This window comes from Delphinapterus leucas, chromosome X, assembly GCF_059928025.1.
Source record: "Delphinapterus leucas isolate spDelLeu-1000000601 "Yukka" chromosome X, BTC_Dleu_Yukka2, whole genome shotgun sequence".
NCBI classification, from domain to species: domain Eukaryota; kingdom Metazoa; phylum Chordata; class Mammalia; order Artiodactyla; family Monodontidae; genus Delphinapterus; species Delphinapterus leucas.
The window spans coordinates 76,808,868-76,834,372 of record NC_143150.1 but is presented as its reverse complement, the minus strand read 5'-3'; the positions used below and the strand labels follow the sequence as shown (position 1 = coordinate 76,834,372).

Below are 25,505 nucleotides of genomic sequence, written 5' to 3'. Positions count from 1 at the left end.
CAACCCACTGAGCCAACCTTAGCCATTGGGGGCTTACACCAAAAACGAAAGGAACTATGAAACTGCAGCCTGTGAAAAGGAGACCCAAACACAGAGTTAAGCAGAATGAGAAGACAGAAAACCACACAGCAGATGAAGGAGCAACATAGAAACCCACCAGACCTAACAAATGAAGAGGAAATAGGCAGTCTACCTGAGAAAGAATTCACAGAAATGATAGTAAAGATGATCCAAAATCTTGGAAATAGAATGGACAAACTACAAGAAATGTTTAACAAGGACCTAGAAGAACTAAAGAGCAAACAGACAATTATGATCAACACAATAAATGAAATTAAAAATTCTCTAGAAGGAAACAAGAGCAGAATAACTGAAGCAGAAGAATGGATAAGTGGCCTGGAAGATAAAATATTAGAAATAACTATTACAGAGCAGAATAAAGAAAAAAGAATGAAACGAATTGAGGACAGTCATAAAGCCCTCTGGGATATTAAACGCACCAACATTAGAATTATAAGGGTCCCAGAAGAAGAAGAGAAAAAGAAAGGGACTGAGAAAGTATTTGAAGAGATTATAGTTCAAAACTTCCCTAATATAGGAAAGGAAATAGTCAATCAAGTCCAGGAAGCACAGAGACTTCCATACAGGATAAATCCAAGGAGAAATACGCCAAGACGCATATTAATCAAACTGTCAAAAATTAAATACAAAGAAAAAATATTAGAAGCAGCAAGGGAAAAACAACAAATAACATACAAGGGAATCCCAATAATGTTAACAGCTGATCTTTCAGCAGAAACTCTGCAAGCTAGAAGGCAGTGACAAGACATATTTAAAGTGATGAAAGGGCAAAACCTACAACCAAAATTACTTGACCCAGCAAGCATCTCATTCAGATTCAACAGGGAATTTAAAACTTTTACGGACAAGCAAAGGCTAAGAGAATTCAGCATCACCAAACCAGATTTACAGCAAAAGCTAAAGGAACTTCTCTAGGCAGGAAACACAAGAGAAGGAAAAGACCTACAATAACAAACCCAAAACAATTAAGAAAATGGTAATACGAACATACATATTGATAATAACCTTAAATGTAAATGGATTAAATGATCCCACCAAAAGACATAGACTGGCTGAATGGATACAAAAATGAGACCCATATATAAGCTGTGTACAAGAGACGCACTTGAGACCTAGGGACACATAAAGATGGAAAGTGAGGTGATGGAAAAAGATATTCCATGCAAATGGAAATCAAAAGAAAGCTGGAGTAGCAATTCTCATATCAGACAAAATAGACTTTAAAATAAAGAGTATAACGAGAGACAAAGAAGGACACTACATAATGATCAAGGGATCAATCCAAGAAGAAGATAGAGCAATGGTAAATATTTATGCACCCAACATAGGAGCACCTCCATACATAAGGCAAATGTTAACAGGCATAAAAGGGGTAATCAACAGTAACACAATCATAGTAGGGGAATTTAACATCCCACTTTCACCAATGGACAGATCATCCAAAATGAAAATAAACAAGGAAACACAAGCTTTAAATGATACATTAAACAAGATGGACTTCATTGATATTTATAGGACATTCTATCCAAAAACAACAGAATACACTTTCTTGTCCAGTGCTCATGGAACATTCTCCAGGATAGATCATATCTTGTGCCACAAATCAAACCTTGGTACATTTAAGAAAATTGATGTCGTATCAAGTATCTTTTCTGACCACAACACTATGGGACTAGATATCAATTAAAGGAAAAAATCTGTACAAAATACAAACACATGGAAGCTAAACAGTACACTACTTAATAACCAAGATATACCTGAAGAACTAAAAGAGGAAATCAAAAAAATACCTAGAAACAAATGACAATGAAAACACGATGACCCAAAACCTATGGAATGCAACAAAAACAGTTCTAAGAGGGAAGTTTATAGCAATGCAATCTTACCTAAAGAAACAAGAAACATCTCAAATAAATAACCTAAACTTACAGCTAAAGCAATTAGAGATAAAAGAAAAAAAATAGTTAGCAGAAGGAAAGAAATGATAGAGATCAGATCAGAAATAAATAAAAAGGAAATGAAGGAAACAATAGTAAAGATCAGTAAAACTAAAAGTTGGTTCTTTGAGAAAATAAACAAAATTGATAAACCATTACTCATACTCATCAAGAAAAACAGGGAGAATACTCAAATCTATATAATTATAAATGAAAAAGGAGAAGTAACAACTGACACTGCAGAAATACAAAGGATGGTGAGAGACTACTACAAGCAACTCTATGCCAATAAAATGGACAACCTGGAAGAAATGGAGAAATTCTTAGGAAAGCACAACCTTCCAAGACTCAGCCAGGAAGAAATAGAAAATATAAACTGACCAATCACAAGTAATGAAGTTGAAACTATGATTCAAAATCTTCCTAAAAAAAAAAGTACATGACCAGATGGCTTTACAGGGGAATTCTATTAAATATTTAAAGAAGAGTTAACACCTATCCTTCTCAAACTCTTCCAAAGAACTGCAGAGAGAGGAGCACTCCCAAACTCATTTTATCATCAGCCTGATACCAAAACCAGACAAAATATCACAAAAAAAGGAAATTGCAGGCCCATAGTGCTGATGAACATAGACACAAAAATCCTCAACCAGACACTGGCAACCTGAATCCAAAAACACATTAAAAGCATCATACACCATGATCAAGTGGGATTTATCCCAGGCATGAAAGCATCCTTCAATAAATGTAAATCATTGTGATACACCATATTAATAAACTGCAGGGAAAAAAAACACATGACCATCTCAATAGATGCAGAAAAAACTTTCGACAAAATTCAACATCAATTTATGATAAAATCCCACCAAATTAGGCATAGAGGGAACTTACCTCAACATAATAAAGGCCATATATGACAAACCTTAGCCAACAATGTTCTCAATGGTGAAAAATTGAAACTATTTCCTCTAAGGTCAGGAAAAAGACAAGGATGTCCATTCTAACCACTATTATTCAACATAGTTTGAGAAGTTTTAGTGACAGCAATCAGAGACAAAAAAGAAAAGAAATCCATGTCGGAAAAGAAGACGTAAAGCTGTCACTGTTTGCAGATGACTTGACAATATACATAGAGAATCCTAAAGATGCTACCTGAAAACTACTAGAGCTAATCAATGAATTTGTTAAAGTAGTAGGATACACAATTAATGCACAGAAATCTCTTGCTTTCCTATACACTAATGATGAAATATCTGAAAGAGAAATTAAGGAACACTCCCATTTACTATTGCAACAAAAAGAATAAAATACCTAGGAATAAACGTACCTAAGGAGACAAAAGGCCTGTATGCAGAAAACTATAAGACACTGATGAAAGAAACTAAAGAGGATACAAACAGATGGAGAGTTATACCATATTCTTGGATTGGAAGCATGAACATTGTGAGAATGACTATATTAGCCAAAGCAATCTACAGATTCAATGCAATCCCTATCAAACTACCAATGGAATTTTTCACAGAACTAGAACAAAAAATTTCACAATTTGTATGGAAACACAAAGACCCCGAATAGCCAAAGCAATCTTGAGAAAGAAAAACGGAGCTGGAGAAATCAGGCTCCCTGACTTCAGACTATACTACAAAGCTACAGTCATCAAGACAGTATGGTACTGGCACAAAAACAGAAATAAAGATCAATGGAACAGGTTAGAAAGACCAGAGATAAAACCGCACACATATGGTCACCTTATTTTTGATAAAGGAGTCAAGAATACACAATGGAGAAAAGACAGCCTCTTCAATAAATGGTGCTGGGAAAAGTGGACAGCTACATGTAAAAGAATGAAATTAGAGCACTCCTTAACACCATACACAAAAGTAAACTCCAAATGGATTAAAGACCTAAATGTAAGGTCAGATACTATAAAACTCTTAGAGGAAAACATAGGGAGAACACTCTATGAGATATATCACAGCAAGATCCTTTTGACCCACCTGCTAGAGACATGAAAATCAAAACAGAAATAAACAAATGGGACCTAATGGAACTTAAAAGCTTCTGCACAGCAAAGGAAACCATAAGCAAGACAAAAAGACAACCATCAGAATGGGAGAACATATTTGTAAATGAAGCAACTGACAAAGGATTAATCCCCAAAATTTACAAGCAGCTCATGCAGCTCAATATCAAAAAAGCAAACAACCCAATCCAAAAATGGGCAGAAGACCTAAATAGACATTTCTCCAAAGAAGGTATACAGATTGCCAACAAACACATGAAAGGATGCTCAACATCACTAATTCTTAGAGAAATGCAAATCAAAACTACAGTGAGGTATCATCTCACACCAGTCAGAATGGACATCATTAAAAATCTACAAACAATAAATGCTGGAGAGGGTGTGGAGAAAAGGGAACCCTCTTGCACTATTGGTGAGAATATAAATTGATATAGCCACTATGGATAACAGAATGGAGGTTCCTTAAAAAAACTAAAAATAAAACTACCATACAACCCAGCAATCCCAGTACTGGGTATATACCCTGAGAAAACCATAATTCAAAAAGAATCATGGACCACAATGTTCACTGCAGCTCTATTTACAATAGCCAGGACATGGAAGCTACCTAAGTGTCCATCAACAGATGAATGGATAAAGAAGCTGTGGCACATATATACAATGGAATATTACTCAGCCATAAAAAGAAACAAAACTGATTTATTTGTAGTGAGGTGGTTGGACATAAGAGTCTGTCATACAGAGTGAAGTAAGTCAGAAAGAGAAAAACAAATACGTTATGCTAACACATATATATGGAATCAAAAAAAATGTTCTGAAGAACCTAGGGGCAGGACAGGAATAAAGATGCAGATGTAGAGAATGGACTTGAGGACATGGGGAGGGGGAAGGGTAACCTGGGACGAAGTGAGAGAGTGGCATGGACTTAGATATACGACCTAATGTAAAATAGATAGCTAGTGGAAAGCAGCTGCATAGCACAGGGAGATCAGCTCGGTGCTTTGTCACCACCTAGACGGGTGGGATAGGGAGGCTGGGAGGGAGACAGAAGAAGGAGGAAATATGGGGATGTATTTATATGTATAGTGATTCACTGTGTTATACATCAGAAACTAACACACCATTGTAAAGCAATTATACTCCAATAAAGATGTTAAAAAAAAAGATAGGATACCAAAGCCTTAGGCTCTTCCTACTTGACTTCTGCTTCTCAAGCTCTGCCTCCAGCACCATCTTATCTCTCTCCTTCAGCATTTTTGTTATCAGACTGCCTCCGGCACTATCTTCCTCCTTCTTTTCTCCAGTGAATACACCTCCTCTTTACCCTCAATTCCCACGTACTAATTACCTTGCCAAACTTCCCCCTTTACTCTAAAACTCTTTCCCTTTTCTCTGATTTTGTCAGAACTTCTTATCTTTTATCTCCTTCATATTAGAAGGATAGTTTTGTCAGATATAATATTGTTGGATTGGCAGTTTTGCTTTTCTTTCAGAACTTTGAATATGCCATCCCAGTACCTTCTAGCCAGCAATGTTTCTGCTAAAATATCCATTGACAGTCTTATAGAGATCCTCTTGTACATCACAAGTCACTTTTCTCTTGTTACTTTCAAAATTCTTGCCTGGTCTTTTAACAATTTTTTTATAATTTGTTTCAGTGTGGACTTCTTTTTTCATTTATTTTAACTGGCAAGCTTGGAGCTTTCAGGATCTGGCTATTCATTTTCTTCCCCAGATTTGTGAAGGGTTTAGCTATTGTTTCTTTGAATTAACTTTCTGATCCTTTCTTTCCCTTTTCTTTTGAGGCTCTCATGATGTGTATATTGTTCTACCTGATAGCGTTGCATTAGTTACTTAAGCTTTATTCACTTTTTACTTTTTTTTATTATTTTAAATATTACCATATTGTTTTTTGTCTCGTTTATGGATGTTCCTTCATTGTGGCAGCAGTGAGCAGAAAAAAAGGAAAAAATAAACTTTCTTCATGCATACACATAGGTTGTGATGTTGACCAAAAATGATGGTGAAAATTTCTCAACATGCTTGCACCAACGGAGGCTGGCCTGCAGTGGACCTTGGAAGTGAATTCCAGTGCCTGAAACCAGCCCAGCATGGGGAGGGAGGAATTTGTCTCCTCACCAACAGTTGTACCTTCCCCAGGGACATTCAAGAAAAATGTTACCAGGTCACTGGTCCCCAGTCCCTGGTCTCTGGTCCCTGGTCCCCTGTTCATTGTCTGTGGCCCCAGAGAAATGCTCACCAGGAGGATCGAGTTCAGCAATGAGTCCTTAGCATGCAGCATGCCCAATGTGTCCCACTCACTCGACTGACAGTTGTCCTTTATTCATTTTTTAGATTCTTATTCAGTATCCTTCTCTTACTGAAAAATTTCCAATGATCTATCTTCAGGTTCACTGATCCTATCTTCTGCTTTAACTTGTCTGTTGTTGAATGCCTCTAGTGTTTTACTTTTATTTATTTATTTTTCTGTTCAGTTATTTTATTTTTTATCCCCTATGATTTGTTTGGAACTTTTTAATATTTTCTGTTTGTTGAAATTCTCAGTTTCTCTATGCATTATTCTCCTGGCCTCAGTAAACATCTCTATGATGCTCATTTTAAATTCTTTCTCAGGTAAAATATATATCTTGGTTTTATTAGAATCAATTTCTACAGATTTGTCTTGTTCCTCTCTTTGGAACATATTTCTGTGTCTCTTCAATTTCTGTGCCTCTCTGGTGTCTGTGCATTAGACAAAACTCATTTCTCCCAGTCTTTATTAACTGGCCTTGTACAGACAAAAATATTCACCAATCAGCCTGGACAGAAATTCTTGGGCCTCTCAACCTTTGTGCTAATCTAATCTTATTTGTTTGTAGCAGTCCTCATGCATCTACAGAATGACAGTCACATCACTGTTCCAAGGCAATAAAGACTAAATAAAGTCAGTTCCTTGGACAGCCTACAGAAAAGTTAGATCATTGGATGCTCTATCTAACTCTTTCACTCCCCAGTGAGAACCTGCTATCTTGGATTTTTCACCTGTTTGCTCTTTACTGAGCTGAGAGGGAGGGGCTGTGGCAACTAGTTGTGTGCTATATTATACCACTATCTTTGTTTCCACTGAACCCCAGGTAGCTAGAATATGCTGGTAATACAGAAGCCATTCCTTTGGGTAGCCCCTTATAAAGTTTGTACATTAGACATATAGTCCATCTTTCCCTCCCCAGGGAAATGAAATTTTCACTAGAGGGGATCAACAGTAAATTTGAACTAGCAGAAGAATAAATATACATGAAGACAGATTGATAGAGATTATGCAATCTGAAGAAGAGAGGGAAAAAAATGAAGAAAAATGAAAAGAGTTTTATAGAAATGTGAGACACCATTGATAAATTCAAAGTAAAATAAACTTAAAGAGATCCATACCCAAACACATCATAGTCAAAATGTTGAGAGCCAAAGAAAAAGAGAATATCTTGAAAGCTGCAAGAGAAAAACTGTTCTCCATGTACAAGGGGGCCCCCAAAGAGATTAACAGTTGATAGTTCATCAGAAAAAATGGAAGCCAGAAGACTGAAGGCAAATATATTTAAAGTGCTAAAACTTACCAACCAAGAATCTTACATACAGAAAAACAATATTTCAAAACTAAAGGTGAAATAAAGACATTCCCATATAAACAAAAATTGAGAGAATTCATTGCTAGCAGACCCATTTTACAAGAGATAGTAAAGGAAGTTATTTAGGTTGAAAGCAAGTGACCCAAGGCAGTAATTCAAATACACATTAAAAAACAAAGAACACATATAAAAGTGATTATGTAAAAAAGAAAATATAATTGTGTCTTTCTTCTCCTTTCTTCTGTTATCCAATTTAAAAACCAATTGTGTATGTGTGTGTGAGTGTGACTTTATTTTGGTCCCCTAACATATACTAATGTAACATATTTTACAATAAAAGGAGGTGGGGAGAAAAAAGCCATAAGAGTAAGGAAGTGACAGTAGGTGGTGAATCAAATTCTTGAGAACAAACAAAGAGAACCAGAAATGGCAATTAAGAAGATTAATATAACCAACTCTATAAAATATACTTGCTTTCCTTTTTTCACTCAGCTTCCTTAAAAAGACATATAATTCTATAAATTGATAATTATGACAATGTAATCTTAGGTCTGTAACATGTAAGATGTAATATGAAAAACAATAACACATAAAAGAGAAAGAGGAAATAGAGCTATATAGAAGTAAACATTTCTATATCTCACTGGAAATAAGTTAGTATAAATCTTAAGAATATTTTTATAAGTTAAGATGTATATTGCAAAGCTTAGAACAATCATTAAGAAAATAACCCAAAGTACTAAAGTCAGTAATGAAAGAGGGGTCGTGACTACTGACATTTCCTAAGTAAAAAGACTATAAGAAAATACTATGGACAACTGTATGCAACAAACTATGTAACTTAGATGAAATGGGAATATTTTTTAAAAGACACAAATTATGAACAATGACTCAAGAAGAATAGAAAATCTGAACAGATACATAACATAACATTACTAATTTACATAAGTAAATAGATTTAATTTATGTTTTCTTCCAACAAAGAAAAACATGAGGCCCATATAGCTTCACTTTTGAATTCTACCAATTATATAATAATTAATTTCAACTGTTCACAAATTCTTCCAAAAACTAGGTAAAGAGGGAAAACTTCTCAAATCACTCTGAAGTCATTATTATCCTGATACTAAAACCAGAAAATGACATCACAAGAAAACTATAGAACAATATGCTATTGGAATACACATGGAAAAATCTGAACCAAATTATGTCAGAGTCCAGCAACAGATGTAAAGGACTAAACACCACAACCAAATGTGATTCATTCCCAAAATGCAAGGTTGGTTTAGCATCTGAATATTAATTAATGTAATACACCACACTGGTAAAATAAAAGGCAAATATCATGTGATTATCTCAACAGATGCAGAAAATATATTTGACAACTTCAAACACACTTTCCTGAGAGGAATGTTCCCCTGCTGGCCTGCTGCCAAGCAGGACAGAGAGGGACCAGCACTGATGGCTGCCATGTTGCCACACTTCCTAGGCTGAGACACATACCTGCAGATGTGCACAGTGTCTGGGTGCTGAAACTCAGGGTTCAGTGGACAGATTCGGGGAGAAGGCTTGGTTTGGCTGCACAGAAACAGCCCATATGTCCTGGAATGTGGTCCAGGCTGCAATTGGGAGTGTATGCAGAATGGAGTGTATGCAGAATGGAGTGTGGGTCTGCCATAGAAGTCCCATTATCAATGCCCTGATGGTGGGGTGTGGGTCTGACATAGAAGCCTCATCGCCAGCATGCTCACAGCAGGGTACAGCTCTGGTCATGGAAGAATTTGGGAGCACACATGCACAGGGACTGAAGTCCAAGCCGATTATTGGCCCTCCCACAGTGGGGCATGACTTCAGTGGGATTTGAGAGCTTGTGCTTTGTGAGCAAACACACATGGAAATTAACACTGAAGTCTGAGTGATTATCAGCACTCCCACACCAGGGCATGGATTCAGCAGGCTTTGGGAGCTTGTGCTTTTGTGAGAGCACACATGCTGAAGGCAGGATGACGACTGACCTGATTATCAGCACTCCTGCAGTGGAGGCAGGTCCAGGGGTAGTACCAGCAGCAGTGGATTTTTTGGGAGCACACAATGGGTGGTGGATGGTGTCACAGTGTCATACATCCTGGCTGACATCTCCTGGGGAGGAACATGCAGTGGCTCCTTTCACAGAGGGAGCACTCCAGCTCCACCTACCTCACACCTCACCTTAGAACCAGATCTGGAGCCTTCTACTCCAACAATTGGGGAGCAGACTCTGCCCCTGACAAGGCTGTGACAACCACAGAGCAAAGAGAAGCCCACACCCAACATCCAGTGGAGGCTCTGGTCACTACAACAGCAAACACATCCCTTATCAAGGGGACAATAGCCAACACACTCTGAAGAAAGACCAAGGAGGCATCCGTAACAAATACAGCCCTTGCAACAAAAATGTTGGACTTACACAGTCTACACAGGGATGCTCCCACATTAAAAACAGCCCTTCCAGACTGCAGTAGATAACTGTTTCTCCTGAATTCATAGTCAGAGAAATATAATTAAAATAAAAAAAGCAGGGGAACTACTCCCAAATAGAAGAACAAAAGAAAACCCCTAAAGGAACAATGAAACAAACCACACCATTCTACTAGACCCTGAGTTCAAAAAAGAGGGAATAAAAATGTTAAAGGAACTAAGAAAGACTATTAATAGAAATCCAGATCACTGCAACAAGGAACTGGAAACCATAAAGAGGAGTCAATCAAAATTAGACAACTGAACTGCCAAGATAAAAACTGAGCTAAAGGAAATAAGTAGCAGACTAAATAATGCAGAACAAATAAGTGATCTGGAAGATAGTATAATAGAAATGACCCAATCAGAGCAGCAGACAAAAAGACAAGTGAAAAAAATGAAAGCAAAATATGAGATCTATGGGATAATATAAAGTGTGCCAACCTATGCATAATAGGGATTCCAAAAGGAGAAGAGAAAGAAAGGGTGTCAAAAATGTATTTGAAGAAATTATGGCAGAAGAGTTCCCAAATCAAAAGAAGGAAACATATACCCAGGTACAGGCAGCACAGAGGGTTCCAAACAAGATGAACACAAACAGACCCACACCAAGACATATCATAATTAAAATGGTAAGAGTTAAAAATAAACTGAGAATTCTAAAGGCAGCAAGAGAAAAACAAAAGGAAAGGGAAAAAAAGGAAAAACAAAAGTCAGCTACAAAGGAACCCAATAAGGCTATAAGCTGTTTTCTCTACAGAAACTTTGCAAGAAAAAAGGGAGTGGTGAGATATATTCAACGTCCTGAAAGGTAAAAACCTATAACCTAGGACACTCTAACCCAACAGGATTATCATTTAAAAATAGAAGGAGAAGTAAATAATTTCTTAGACTAGCAAAAACTAAAAGAATACAGCAATACTAAATCTATACTAAAAGAAATACTGAAAGGTCTTCTCTAAGGCCTTCTCTAACATCTTCTTGATTCTATAGAAGCAAGAATCTATAGGAAAGGGAAAATCACAATAGGAAAGGCAGATATATAAAAGAATTGAAAATCATTTAAATAAGGCAGCACATAGATTAAAAACAATAAAAAATTGTGAAAACAATTATAACTACAAAGAACAGCAAAAGGATAAACATAGAGATAAAGATGTAAAATAGGATATCAAAATCATCAAAATATGGGGGAGGGGAAGAAGAAAATGTAGATCTTTTAGAATGTGTTTGTGCTTATATGACTATCAGTCTAAAGCAAGTAGATATAGTTATGGGTTAACATACTTGAAAACCAGGATAACTACAAATCAAAAAACATACAAAAGACTCACAAAAACCAGAAAGAAAGGAACTCAAGCATAACACAAAAGAAAACCACCAAACCACAAAAGGAAAAACAAAAAGAAAGGAACAACAAAGAAATAAAAATCCACTTGAAAACAAGGTTTAAAATGGCAATAAATACATACTTAACAATAATTACTTTAAATGTCAATGGATTAAATGCTTTGATCAAAAGACAGAGTGAGTGACAGGTTGTATAATAAAAGAAGAACCTACAATATGCTGTCTACAAGAGATTCACTTTAGGGCAAAAGACACACATAGATTGAAAGTTAGGGGATGGAAAAAGATATTTCATGCAAATGGAAATAACAAGAAAGCCAGGGTAGCAATACTCATACCAAACAAAATAGACTTTAAAACAAAGGCCATTAAGAAGTACAAAGAAAGACATTATATAATGATAAAGGAATCATTACAAGAGGATATTACACTCATTAACATATATGCACCCCAAATAGGAGCACCTAAATACATAAAACAAATACTAATAGATATAAAAGGAGAAATTGATAGGAATAGAATAATAGTAGGAGAATTTTAACACCTCACTGACATCGATGGACAGATCTTCCAGACAGAAAATCAATAAAGCAACAGAGACACTAAATGACATAATAAAAAAGTTAAGACTTAACTGACATCTATAGGACACTACATCCAAAAACAAAACAAAAAACAAACAAACAACAACAAAAAAAAAAAACCCAGAATATACAGTCTTTTCAAATACACAGGGAACATTCTCTACAGTAGACCACAAACTAGGACATAAAAAATGCCTCAGTAAATTGAGGATAGAAATTATTTTAAGCATCTTCTCTGACCACAAGAGCATGAAACTAGAAATCAATCATGGAAAGAAAAATGAGAAGGAAACAACTACATGGAGACTGAAAACCATGCTACTAAAAAACCAATGGGTGAATGATTAAATTAAAGAGGAAATCAAAAAATACCTTGAGACAAATGATAACAAAAACATAACCATACAAAATCTATGGGATGCAGCCAAAGCAATCCTGAGAGGGAAGTTCATAGTCATACATTCCTTCCTCCAAAAGCAAGAAAAATCTCAAATAAGCAACCTAAACTACCACCTAAAATAATTAGAAAAGAACAAACAAAGCTTACAGTCAGGAGAAAGAAGGAAATAATAAAGATCAGAGAGGAAATAGAGATTTCAAAAAATATATAGAAAAAAAATCAATAAAACCAAGAGTTAGTTTTTGACAGGATAAACAAAATCAACAAACCTCTGGCCAGGCTCAGCAAGAAAAGAGAGAGGACCCCAATAAAGAAAATAAGAAATGAAAGAGGGGAAATAACAACCAATACTGCAGAAATACAAAAAAGTCATAAGAAATACTATGAAAAGTTGTATGCGAACCAAATGGACAACCTTGAATATATGGACAAGTTTCTAGAAACATACACCCTGCCAAAACTAAATCAAGAAGAAACAGATAATTGGAACAGACCAATCACTAGTAGTGAAATAGAATCTGTAATCAAAACAAAAAAAACAAAAAACAAAAAAACTCCCCACAAACCAAAGTCCAGGACCAGATGGCTTCACTGGGGAATTCTACCAAACATACAAAGAAAAACTCATACCTATTTTTCATAAACTATTCCAAAAGGTTGAGGAGGATGGAACACTCCCAAAGTCATTCTATAAAGCCACCATCACCCTTATACCAAAAACAAAAAAGGACACTACAGTAAGTCCCCTACATGCGAATGAGTTCCATTATGAGAGTGCATTCGTAAGTCCAATTTGTTCGTAAGTCCAACAAATTTAGCCTAAATACCCAACTAACACAATTGGCTATATAGTACTGTACTGTACTAGGTTCATAACATTTTTCACACAAATAATACATAAAAAACAAACACAAAAAGTAAACATTTTTAATGTTACAGTACAGTACCTTGTAAAGTACAGTAGTACAGCACAAGAGCTGGCACTTCTTAGCAGTACCAGCTACATCACCTCTGCTTTTATGCTTCCTTCTGGACATCCTGGGCTTCAAATAACAATACTGTGCTACTGTACTCTATACAGTACTGTACTGTAAAATACACAAAAGCACAACCACTTGTAGAGAATGCACCCACATGACAATGTATGCCAGACACATGAACTAACTTATGTGACTGGATGTGCAAATGCACATTCACATCTTCCAAAGTTCTCAACTTGAAGGTTCGTATGTAGGGGACTTACTATACAAAAAAAAGAAACGTGCAGGCCAATATCTTTGATGAATATAAATGTAAAACTCTTCAACAAATTATTAGCATACAGAATACAACACATAAAAAGATCGAGTTGGATTCATTCCAGGGTCACAAGGATGGTTCAACATATGCAAATCAATCAATGTGATACACCATATCAACAAAGGAAAAGACAACAACCGCATATCCCTCAATAGATGCAGAAAAAGCATTTAATAAAATTTAACATCCATTCATGATAAAAGCTCTCACCAAAGAGGGTATAAAAGGAACATATCTCAACATAATAAAAGCCTTTTATGATGAACCTGCAACCAACATCATACACTATGGTGAAAAGCTAAACACCTTCCCGATAAATTCTGGAACATGATAAGGATGCCCACTCTTGCCACTTCTATTCAACATAATATCAGAAGTCTTAGCCACAGCAATCAGACAAGAAAAAGAAATAAAAGATATCCAAATTGGAAGGGAAGAGGTAAAATTGTCATTGTATGCAGATGACTATAGAAAAATCCTAAAGACTCCACAAAAAATATTAGAACTAAAAAAGCTAGCAGGATAGGATACAAGATCAATATACAGAAATCTGTTGCATTCCTTTACACTAACAATGAAATATCAGAAAGAGAAAGTAAAAAAAAAAAAATCCCCTTTAAAATCGGAAAAAAAAAACTAATAATAAATCTAACCAAGGAGGTGAAAGACCTATACACTGGGAACTATAAAACATTGATAAAGGAAATTCATGATGATACAAAGAAATGGAAAGTTGTCCCATACTCTTGGATTGGAATAATTAATACTGTAAAAAAATGGCACTACCACCCAAAGCAATCTACAGGTTTAATGTGATCTCTATCAAATTATCCATGATATTTTTCACAGAGCTAGAAAAAATACTCCTAAAATTTATATGGAATCACAAAAGACCCAGAATTGCTAAAGCAATTCTGAGGAAAAGAACAAAGCTGGAAGCATAACCCTCCCAGATTTCAGACAATACTACAAAGCTATGGTAATCAAAACAGCATGGTGTTGGCACAGAAACAGACATTTGGAGCAATGGAACAGAATAGAGCCCAGAAATAAACCTATGCACCTATGGTCAATTAATCTTCCACAAAGGAGGCAAGAATATACAATGGAGAGAAGACAGTCTCTTCATCAAGTAGTGTTGGGAAAGCTGGACAGCCACATGTAAATCAATGAAGTTAGAACACTTGCTCACACCATACACAAAAATAAACTCAAAATTCATTAAAGACCTAAATATAATACCAGATGCTATAAAATTCCTAGAAGAGAACATAGATAAAACATTCTCTGATACAAATCTTAGTAATATTTTCTTAGATTCAGTCGGCCAAGACAAAAGAAATAAATCTGAAAATAAACAAATGGGACCTAATCAAACTTAAAAGCTTTTGCACTGCAAAGGAAACCATAAACAAAATGAAAAGACAACCTAAAGAATGGGAGAAAATATTTGCAAACAATGCGACCAACAAGGGCTTAATTTCAAAAACATACAGACAGTTCATACAACTCAATATGAAAAAAAAAATCAAAAAAATGGGCAGAAGACCTAAACAGACATTTTTCCTAAGAAGATATACAGATGGCCAACAGGTACATGAAAAGATGCTCAACATCACTAATTATTAGAGAAATGCAAATAAAAACTACAATGAGGTATCACCTCACACCAGTAAGAATGGCCATCACCAAATGTCTACAAATAATAAATGCTGGAAAAGGTGTGGAGAAAAAGGGAACCCTCCTACATTGTTGGTGGGACTGTACATTGGTGCAGCCACTATGAAGAACAGTATGGAGGTTCCTTAAAAAACTAAAAATAGAGTTACCATATGATCCCACTCCTGGGCATATATCCAAAAAAAAAGGGAAAACTAATTCAAAATGATACATGCACACCAATGTTCATAGCATCACTATTCATAATAGCCAAGACATGGAAGCAACCTAAATTTCCATCAACAGATGCATGGGCAAAGAAAATGTGGTATATATACAATGGAATATTACTGAGCCATAGAAATGAAAGAAAATGTCATTTGTAGCAACATGGATGGACCTAGAGATTATCATACTAAGTAAAGTAAGTCAGGCAGAGAAAGACATATTATATGATACCACTTATTTATGGAATCTAAAGAAAATACAACTCAACTTAATTACAAAACAGAAACAGACTCACAGATATAGAAAACAAACTTATGCTTCCCAAAGGGGAAAGGGAAGGGGGAGAGATAAATTAGGAATATGGGATTAACAGATACACACCACTATATATAAAATAGATAAACAATAATTTACTGTATAGCACAGGGAAATATATTCAATATCTTGTAATAACCTATAATGAAAAATAATCTGAAGCTGTACACCTGAAACTAGCACAATATTGTAAATCAACTATAGTTAAATTAAAAGAAAAAAAGTGAAAAGCCATTCCAAAGAATGTGATAAAATATTCTTTAATCTCATATCCAATGAGGAACTGGTACTCAGCATATATAAATAACATTTGTAACTACTGAATAATAAAAAATTCAAACTAATCAATTAAAATGGGCAATATCATTGAATAGACACTTCCCCAAAGGAGATATACAAACAGCCAAATAAGGACATGAACAGATGCTCAACACCATTATTTAGTAGGGAAATGCAGATCAACACCACAACTAGATATCACTTCACACCCACTAGGATGGCTATAGATGAATAACAGTTGTTAATGAGCATGTGAAGAAGGGTGAAATGGTATAATAACTTTGGAAAACACTTTGGCAGTTCCTCACAAAAGTTTAACATAGAATTACAATTGTATCCAGTAATTCAACTCTCAGTTGAATTACCTAAGATAAATTAAAACATATTCCATACAAAAAATATACATGAATGTTTATAGCAGCATCACCCATGATAGCCAAAATGTGGAAACAATCCAGATTTCCATAAACTGATGAATGGATGAACAATATGTGGTATATCTGTATACATATATGCAATATTTGGAATAGAAAGGAATGAAGCATATACACAGTGCAATATGGATCTACCTGAAAATATTATACTACATGAAAGAAGCCAGTCACAAAAACTATATATGTATGTTTCCATTTATAAAAAATGACCAGAATAGAAAAATCCATAGATACAGAGGTGCATTAGTGGCTTCCTAGGGCTGGGGAAAGGTGTATGGGGGAACAGAGTACTTGGGGAGAAATGGGAAAAACTGCAAATGAGTACAGTTTCTTTTTTTTTTCCAGATTTATTGAGATATAATTAACATATAACACTGAGTAAGTTTAAAGTGCACAACATATTGATTTGATACACCTACATGTTACAAAATGATTATCACCATAGCATTAGCTAATACCTCCATCATGTCACATACTTACCATTTGTGTGTGTGTGTGTGTGTGTGTGTGGTGAGAACATTTAAAATTTACTGTTAGCAATGTTCAGACATATAATACGGCATTATTAACTATAATCACCATGCTGTACATTAGATCTCCAGAACTTGGTCTTACTACTGAAAGTTTGATATACAAAATTTCTTTTCATAGTGATGAAAATGTTTTAAAATTGTGCAACCAGTGATGGGTGCACAATTCTGTGAATAGTATACAACCACTGAATTGTACAGTTTAAATATATAAATTGTATGATCTATGAACTATAGCTCAACAAAGTTGTTAAAAAAGAAGTCAAAGAACACTTTAATGGGAAGTGGAATTAGAGCTGGAAATTGAAAATAGATATAATTTGGCAAGAGGATGAGGAAACTGGTTGGGGAGGTGTGGGGGCAAATTTCAGCAGATTCTCAATAGATAGAGGAGTTTGTGATCTAGGCAATCATTTCAGCTTCTTACGTAGTGATCATAACATGATAAAACTTTCATTTAGATTAATCTGCCCTTGGTAAACCAGAGTCATGGACATCTGGGGACACAGGGAGGGGTCGTCAGAGAGGTGAGTTAGGAGGCACTTAAAATAACAGTCTGAAGAGTTTGAGAAGGTGCTATCGTAAATACAAAGGAAGAGACATTTGTGGAGGAAAAAAGTGACAGGGTGATTGATAAGGCAACAACAAGACCAAAGCTATTGGACAACGACCAAAAAGAGATCATCAGAGATGTCAACTTGCCATATTATCTCTTCAGTAACCTGTATATTATTTATTTCTTGACCAAAACACAACTTACAAAATTGTCTTGAACACATTGCATCTGAGTCTCCAAATTCACAGCTCTGTGTGATTAGCATAACAGCACAAAAACAAAATGAGCACACCTAACTGCACAGTCTCATGTCTGAGAAGTTACGTTGAGGCACCATGGAAATACCTGGAGTCAGAAGATTGGAATGAAGACCTGGCTCTGACACTAATATTTCTATCTCAAACAAGTGACTTGCCTGTTTTCCCACCTGAAAAAGAAAATGCCTGACCATCTAAAAACGAATTCAAACTGGTGTTGTAGGACTCAAAGGTAAAGAAAAGGAAGGGAAGGAGGGAGGGAGGGAGGGAGGGAGGGAGTTTATTCAAAGGAACGTCTTCACCATGAAAAAACAAGTCTATACATACACACATCCTTCTCATTCCCTTTTTTTCTTATCATGGTCACCAGCTGAATTTTCCTTTAGGTCTCAATCATCATGAGATTAGGTGGTTAGAGTGCCCTCCTGGGTGACCAAGACAACCACTTTATATCTCTTTCGATAGGCTGGGGCTGGTTGCAGGGACACAGAAACTTCGACATGCTTAGAAGCTGTACTTTGGGAAAAAATGGATTGGAAAACTAAGTGACAGCTCAAGGAGGAGGGGATACAGAACCCACAGCCCAGAACTCTCGGTGCCCTCTACACCAATTCAGCTACAGTGCCACCCTGTCCCTCCCTCACTGTGGAATCCTATAAATTGGCTATCAGGAGGCTTTGACCTTTGGTCAAAAGCTGCTGCTACCTTGCCTGGTCCCGATTGCCTGGCCTGGGCTAACTCTCCAGGGACTGTGACTCTGGGGAGAGAAGGTGACTTTGGAAGAATTCCAAGTGCTACAGATAGTCTAGTCCCAGAGCCAGAGCAGATCGCCCTTAGATTAGGGAGGGCGGGGGGGGTTGGGGGATAAAGGTGAGAGGGTGAGAGAGGAGGGAAAGGTCTTACTGGTGGCACACTGGCTAGATTGAGATGAACTTCGGGAACTCAGGGAAGACTGCATGAAGGCACTTGCTTCTAGGTTATTGTGCTGTTCGCTGTGCTTATCCAAAACTCTGCATTCTCAGGTATGGAATTGGAATTTTTTTGCCCCCTGACACTCGTAATATATAACATTTCATTCTGCAGATGTGTTAAGCTGCTGAGGGTCAGCTGATGCACTTCTGTTGACAGAGCAAGGATCTTGCATTGTCTGTTGGGGAACTCGCTGACTACCAGAGGAGCTGTGTGCCTGTGAGCATCTGACAATGGCTGTCAGGTCTGGCAGAGGAGGTGATATTGGGATCTAGCAAAATGGAGAGACAATTGACAATGTCTCCAGAGCTCTTGGCCACCCTTTGGGCGTGGAGCAGACTCTCTGGGCTCTTTTAAAGAGGAGATTGCGGGGGGGGGGGTTCCCTGGTGGCGCAGTGGTTGAGAGTCCGCCTGCCGATGCAGGGGACACGGGTTCGTGCCCCGGTCCGGGAGGATCCCACATGCCGCGGAGCAGCTGGGCCCGTGAGCCATGGCCGCTGAGCCTGCGCGTCCCGAGCCTGTGCTCCGCAACGGGAGAGGCCACAACAGTGAGAGGCCCGCGTACCGGAGGAAAAAAAAAAAAAAAAAAGAGAGCTTGGGGTTAAGGAACGTGGTAGAAAGGGGAAAGGGGGAAATATGCCTGAGGGTAAATTTTGGTGTAGGAGAGATACGGCATGTCCTACTGGCTGTCGAGAAAATTTTGATGCCCGTGAAAGACACAGCATTCCCCCGGCCCTGTCTGTGGTAAATTTAATGTGTCTGGCAGACAGCGCAATGTTGCTCCTTTGCGGGGTGCGGCAGGCGGGAGAGTAGATGGGGTCACCGGGTGCTGGAAAGATTTGCATGCTCTAACCTACACTGAGGTAAATACATGGTGATACCGCAAAATTTCATGTTCAATAGAGATTTTTTTTACATTTTTATTTTATTTATTTAATTTGTTTTGGCTGCGCCGCGGGGCATGTGGGATCTTAGTTCCCCAACCAGGGATGGAACCTCCGTCCCCTGCATTGGAAGCGCGGAGTCTTAACCACTGGAAGACCAGGTAAGTCCCAATGGAGATTTTAAAATATTTCCAAATGGTCCAGAAAAAACGTTCAAGTTAGGTAAAGTTATGGTATTCTCACTCCAAATAGAAATAATTTTGAGGTACGCAGGAGATAACGTGGGAACTATCACAAACCCAGAACAATCTGGGGTGCAGGACCCTGCACTCTCCAAAGGAAATACAGGGTGTATGGGAAATAAATCAGTTGTCCTTCAACGGGGACGGGGGTAGGGGGAAATCTGGTTACTGTGGCAGAGGTGAGGTGTTAACACACACTCTGGTGAGAGATGTGGGGTACAAGTGGAAAATCAGGTTCTCACACTGTGCAGGGGAAATTTATGGAAGGGGATTTATGGAAGAAATCCACAATGCTCTCCTATTATTGGGGAAAATTAGATGTGCCAACAAAGACTGACGGTGCCCCACACTGCCCCGGCGGAAATTAGTGAGTTAGTGCGCATAGGAGTTTTTGGAGTGTTTATGTTTCCTTTCGAGAAGAATTGGGATGTAGGGAAAATAAGGAAATCTTTCTAGAAAATAAAAGACACACATTGGGAGATTATTTTCTCCAGAAGGACACATACACTCACACACTCACACGCACCGGGGGGGGGGGGACTAAAAAAGGAAAAAAAGTAATAAAATAACCAAACCTCAGGAGTTTCAAGAAATAAAACTCTTTGCTGTGCCTTTTAAAGTAGGAAATCGCCTGCTTTCCTGGTTTTTTTCTTTCCTCTCTTCCTTCCTCATGTTTTGTTAGGTTGCCCCCCCACCCCAACTTTCTTACAAAGATTAAGTACTGACCTCATTGTTTTTGCAAAAGTTGACCCATGCTCTTGTGATTCCACATCAGCTGTTTTGCATCATTGGAAAGTTGGTCGCTTGCAGCTTTTCAAAAAAGCCTCTTTCACAAACTGCCTCTTTCACCTCCACGTGGCACTCCCAATCTCTCCTCTCCACGCTCCCGCCACCCAGAGGCTCCACAGAGCAGGCAGGGCGCCCGAGGGGCTGCTGTCTTAGAAAAACAAATCTGGAAGCCAGATGCCTTAGGGAGGAGGGAGTTGGAGATCCAGGATAAAAGGGACCCGCGGGGGATACATGTTAATTGCCTGCTGATTGTTAAACTGAATGGGTTACATTTAGATGAAAGAGGTTAAAAAGTGAAGAATGCGCCCTGCTGGCGACAAACACTCCCCCTCCCCCATTCAAATACTCTGATTTGGCCCGCAAATGCCTGCGCCTTTGATAGGGGTGAAAGGAACTCCAGATGGCGTCTGGAAAATCGGCTCGCCCTCCCTCCCGCATGAGCCATCTGTGTCCCCCTGAGTTGCAGACCCACACAACAGCACCTCCTCGCAGAGGCTGAAGCCCAAGTCTTCTGCCAAGCTCTGCGGGCCAGCCCGCCCGCCCGGTGCCCGGCCCTCACCGTTGAAGGGCGGTGCCCAGGACCCCAGCGCCCCCGCGAGCGCGTGCACCGCCTCCGTGGCTGCATTAGGCTCTGGTGTGCTGCGCCCAGGAGACAGCCCCCGGGGCGAAGCAGTTCCAGCTAGAGGAAGAGGATAGCGAGTCTTCCAACTCCCTTTTTTTCCCCAACTGACAAACTGAGGCTAAAGGTGCCTGGCTTCCTGATCGTGCGTGGGCTAAAGCACTCCAAGGTGAGTTCCTTCCTGTTTTTGTCCACTCATGGTCCATATCGATGGTGGCACTCCTGAAAATTTAGAATGTCTGTCCCAAAGGCCCCCGGAAAGCCCACTATCCCATTACCTGTATCCTACCAGCGTCTGCCCAGAGTCCAGCAGCTGATTCTTTCGGCTGCTTTGGCCCCCTTCCCCTTCCCTAGATGTTTCCGAGCTCGAAAACTGTTTTTCTGGTTTGCTTGTTTGCTTGTTTTTCATCAAAGTACACACAAACTATTAGAATGACCCCACCCCCTGGTCTTGGAAAGCCTGCAGCCAGCTCTGGAACTGCCGCCTCCACACCCTTTCCTTACCTCCTTCCATGCCCGAGTCTTCTCAGTCTTCTCCCCAACTCTGTCTTCAGTCACGCCGGGTAGAAAGGGGCACTTATCCCAGGTAAGGTTTCTTTCAAGGGAGCCGCCGCCACCGGAATCATCAACTCAGGAATTGGGGGAGAGGCTCTTGGCCGCGAAGTGGAAAAAGGCGAATCTCGGCAATTAGAGCTTCCTCCTATCGTGCCCAGCTCCCAAGCATAGCTGGAGGTTGGGGTACGGGCACAAGACGCTGCAACCCTCGCCTGCGCGGTGCTAGGAGGTCTTACCGTGACTTTGCTTCTTTAAAGCCTCACCCTCCCGAAATTTGGGGGAAGGAGCTTACTGCTCCCTACTGCCTGTTTGGCTGGAAGAGAAGTCCTATTGATGAGGAGCGGGTCTTTACAAACTGGCTAAACTTAAGTTCTCGAGCCCCTTCCCCATCTCCAGCTCTACGGAAACACCAGAAACGGCACTGTGCCGTGTCTCCTTAGCAAACCACGTAGCAATAGGGGAGGGGCGGAGGCTCATACCATCACCGCCCTCTTGTGTCCCGCCTCCCCTCTGAGGGGAGGTGGTCCTCTCTCAAATGAACCACCCCCCACTCCGCCCCCAGCCTGGGACAGGGGAATTGGGACAAGGGTAAGATCAGGAAAAGAGGATGTACCCCTCCACACTGTATATTACTATTCTGCCCCAGCATACTAGTGAAGGAGTCTCAAATTCTAACCTTACCCCCAGCCTCACCCGGACTTGGACATTTGGGAAGGTGTATTAGCTGGAAATTTGGTTTGCATTCCTTTATCTGCCCACTCCTCTGCAGGCAGTGAAGGGATCTTTCCAGTGCTCCAGCTGGGGAACACTGAGGCCAAATCTGTAACTGGATCATTGGGGTGAGCCTCCAAATCCTCCCCCATCCAGATTAGATGAGGAAACAACATAGCCTCCCCTGGACCAAACAAAGAATCAAGGTCAATTCCTGGGACTAGACAGCAACCCCACCCTCTCCCAATCACACATACTCTCCTGTAGCATGGGCAGCTACTGTGAGGTGTTTCAATCAGGAATGATGGCATTTTGCAACATAAGAGGAGTCACCCAAGACAGGGGGATATGAAAAGCTAGGAAAAATGGTGAGTTCATTGGCCCTTAGGGATCCTGGATCTTAGCCCAGGATCTGACCATTCTTGTTTGCCCCTTGGCAAATTTATTTCTGAGGTGTGGGGGGGGGGTAGGTAGAAGTGGGAGGAAGAGATGGAGAATAAAAAGGAAATGAGGAAAGTCTGCAACTCTGCCCAACATATGCAACATAAACACATGCCACATAAGCACGTACCATGCAAATGTATAGTACACAAACCTACACATAAACACATGCCATGGAAACATATCACACACAAACATACATCATACATCTGCTGTTTAGGAGACAAATATACACCACACAAACTTACACCATGCAAACACAACAAGCATCCTCCACACAGATACATACAACAAAAAATACACACCTCTCAAACACACATCACACACAAAGTATGCACCAGAAACTCATATCCACCACATACACAATCCATATATACATACCCACACATATTCCCACCTTTGCTCCCTTTCAACCTGAGCTCATTGGTTTAAAAACAAAAAAAGTAGGTAGTCTTAGAGAAGGACTGAAGAATTTTCCACAATAAAGATGTTTATCACAGTGAAGGAGGTAAGGTGGGGATGTCAAGAAAGAAAAATAATCAATAAAATTATGATAAGGCCTTTCTTTTGAATAGCATACATTTTCATGCACACCCCATCATGATCTCATTTAATCTTCAGCACCACTTTGTGAGGTATATATCATCTCCATCCGATAGTTGAGGAAACCAAGGTACAGAAAATTGATTTGCCTGAAGTCATACTGCAAGTTGGTGACAGAACAGGAGCGTGGAATAGGAATGGAAACCAAAGGTCTTAAGCCTACAATACTCTGACATCACTCCACCCTACCACATGCATACACATTACTTACCCCACTTTATTAACTAGCTGTCATCCCCTAGGATTAGAGACTAGTCAGCTATTCAGAGACCCTATTCTTCTGGCTTGATCTTTTTATTTATGTCACCCAGCACAAGGAAGCGCAACCCAGAACTGGCCTTTACTTTATTAAGATAATGTAGAAAGACCCCAGTCCCCTCATCCCACCCTGGAGCACCCAGGATGGCTCCAAGGCCAGAAACCAGAGGTATCTAGCCTGATAGGCCTTGATACCAGCTCTTATTAGGGGTTCATTTATTTACTAATTAATTAATGCAATATGCATTAGAAGGCAGTGGTACCTCTAGGGCAGCCCTGGGGCATGGTTTGATGAACAACATGATGGTGAGAATCCAGGCTTGTGTGTCTGTCTGTAAGTGTACATCAAAATCTAGATCTGATTCTATCTACCCTCTCTCAAACCTCCTCTATTTCAGCTCTCATCAAAAGCTTTCTTTCCTCAACACCTAGACACTTACATCATCTGCATTTTGCACTATATTAGTTTTCCAACTTGAATCATTCTCTAATTATTTGGTTTGTTGGCTTGTCAGTGAGCAACTTCTTTGGTCATCCTTAAAGGTAGCTGGCCTACTGAGTTTCAGAGGTTTTTGGTAAATATTGCTGATGGATTGATTGATTGTAAACCTGTACAGATAAATCTTAATGGAATGAGATGAGTAATACCTCAAAACTATTAAGTTAGTCAGAAAAGAGGCAGTATGTAGGAATCACCTGAATGCATTTGCTAGGTATCACCTGGCCAGGAAGTAACACATAGTGGATGGTACTTATGTTGTCTAATGCAAAGTATTTCAAAATCACAACCTGCTGTTTGGAACTAAGCCTCTAGTAGAAGGGGGAGGTGTGAACTAAAATGGTTTTAACCCAAGAGCCTTGGAAATGAATTAATGTGCGCTTCCTCCCTCTCACAAGATTAAACTTAGTGGCAATATTCATTGAGACTATATGTTCAGACTGGTTGTTAACATGGTGTTTGTCTGGGCATCATTCACATTTACTAATGAAGGATCATCCCTGGCTCTACCTGGAGCAAGGAAAATTTTTAAATATTTTATATAGGTGTACCTTTCTTTAAAAATCTCGTTAAAAATATAGGAAAGAAAAAACAGACCAATTAAATTAGACGGGTGATTATTTGCTTTTAAAAATAATTCACTAAAGGGTTCCTTTAGCAATTCCCTAGTCACTGCTAATTGGAGATTAGTCAGAAATGAAGATAAAATATATCTCAAAGATGAAAATGGAATTAAATAGTATTCAAATTAATAAATGTGAAGTGCAGCCAGAATCTTAATCTACCAGTGTGTCGAATTTAACAGGGTACACCACTCCTCTCCCACTCTACAGCCCTGATATGGAGACTGAATTAGGGGACCTAGGGAGAGTGCAGGGTCTCTG

At 38.8% G+C, this 25,505-nt stretch overlaps 1 protein-coding gene across 2 annotated transcripts in view; it reads right to left on the bottom strand.

Annotated features, from left to right (window-relative positions):
- The window catches only part of LOC149744298 (dedicator of cytokinesis protein 11-like), a 58,911-nt gene extending 35,217 nt beyond the window's left edge, over positions 1-23,694 (bottom strand). The window contains exon 1 of one of the 2 annotated variants that reach the window (XR_016391357.1): positions 20,873-23,694. Coding sequence is in view for 1 of the 2 variants with exons in the window: in XM_089904459.1 (XP_089760585.1) it covers positions 22,059-22,068 (10 nt within the window). In the remaining variant the exon portion in view is untranslated. The remainder of the gene's footprint in view (positions 1-20,872) is intronic. The other variant, XM_089904459.1, reaches the window with a different exon arrangement.
- Between the last annotated feature and the right edge of the window lie 1,811 nt (positions 23,695-25,505).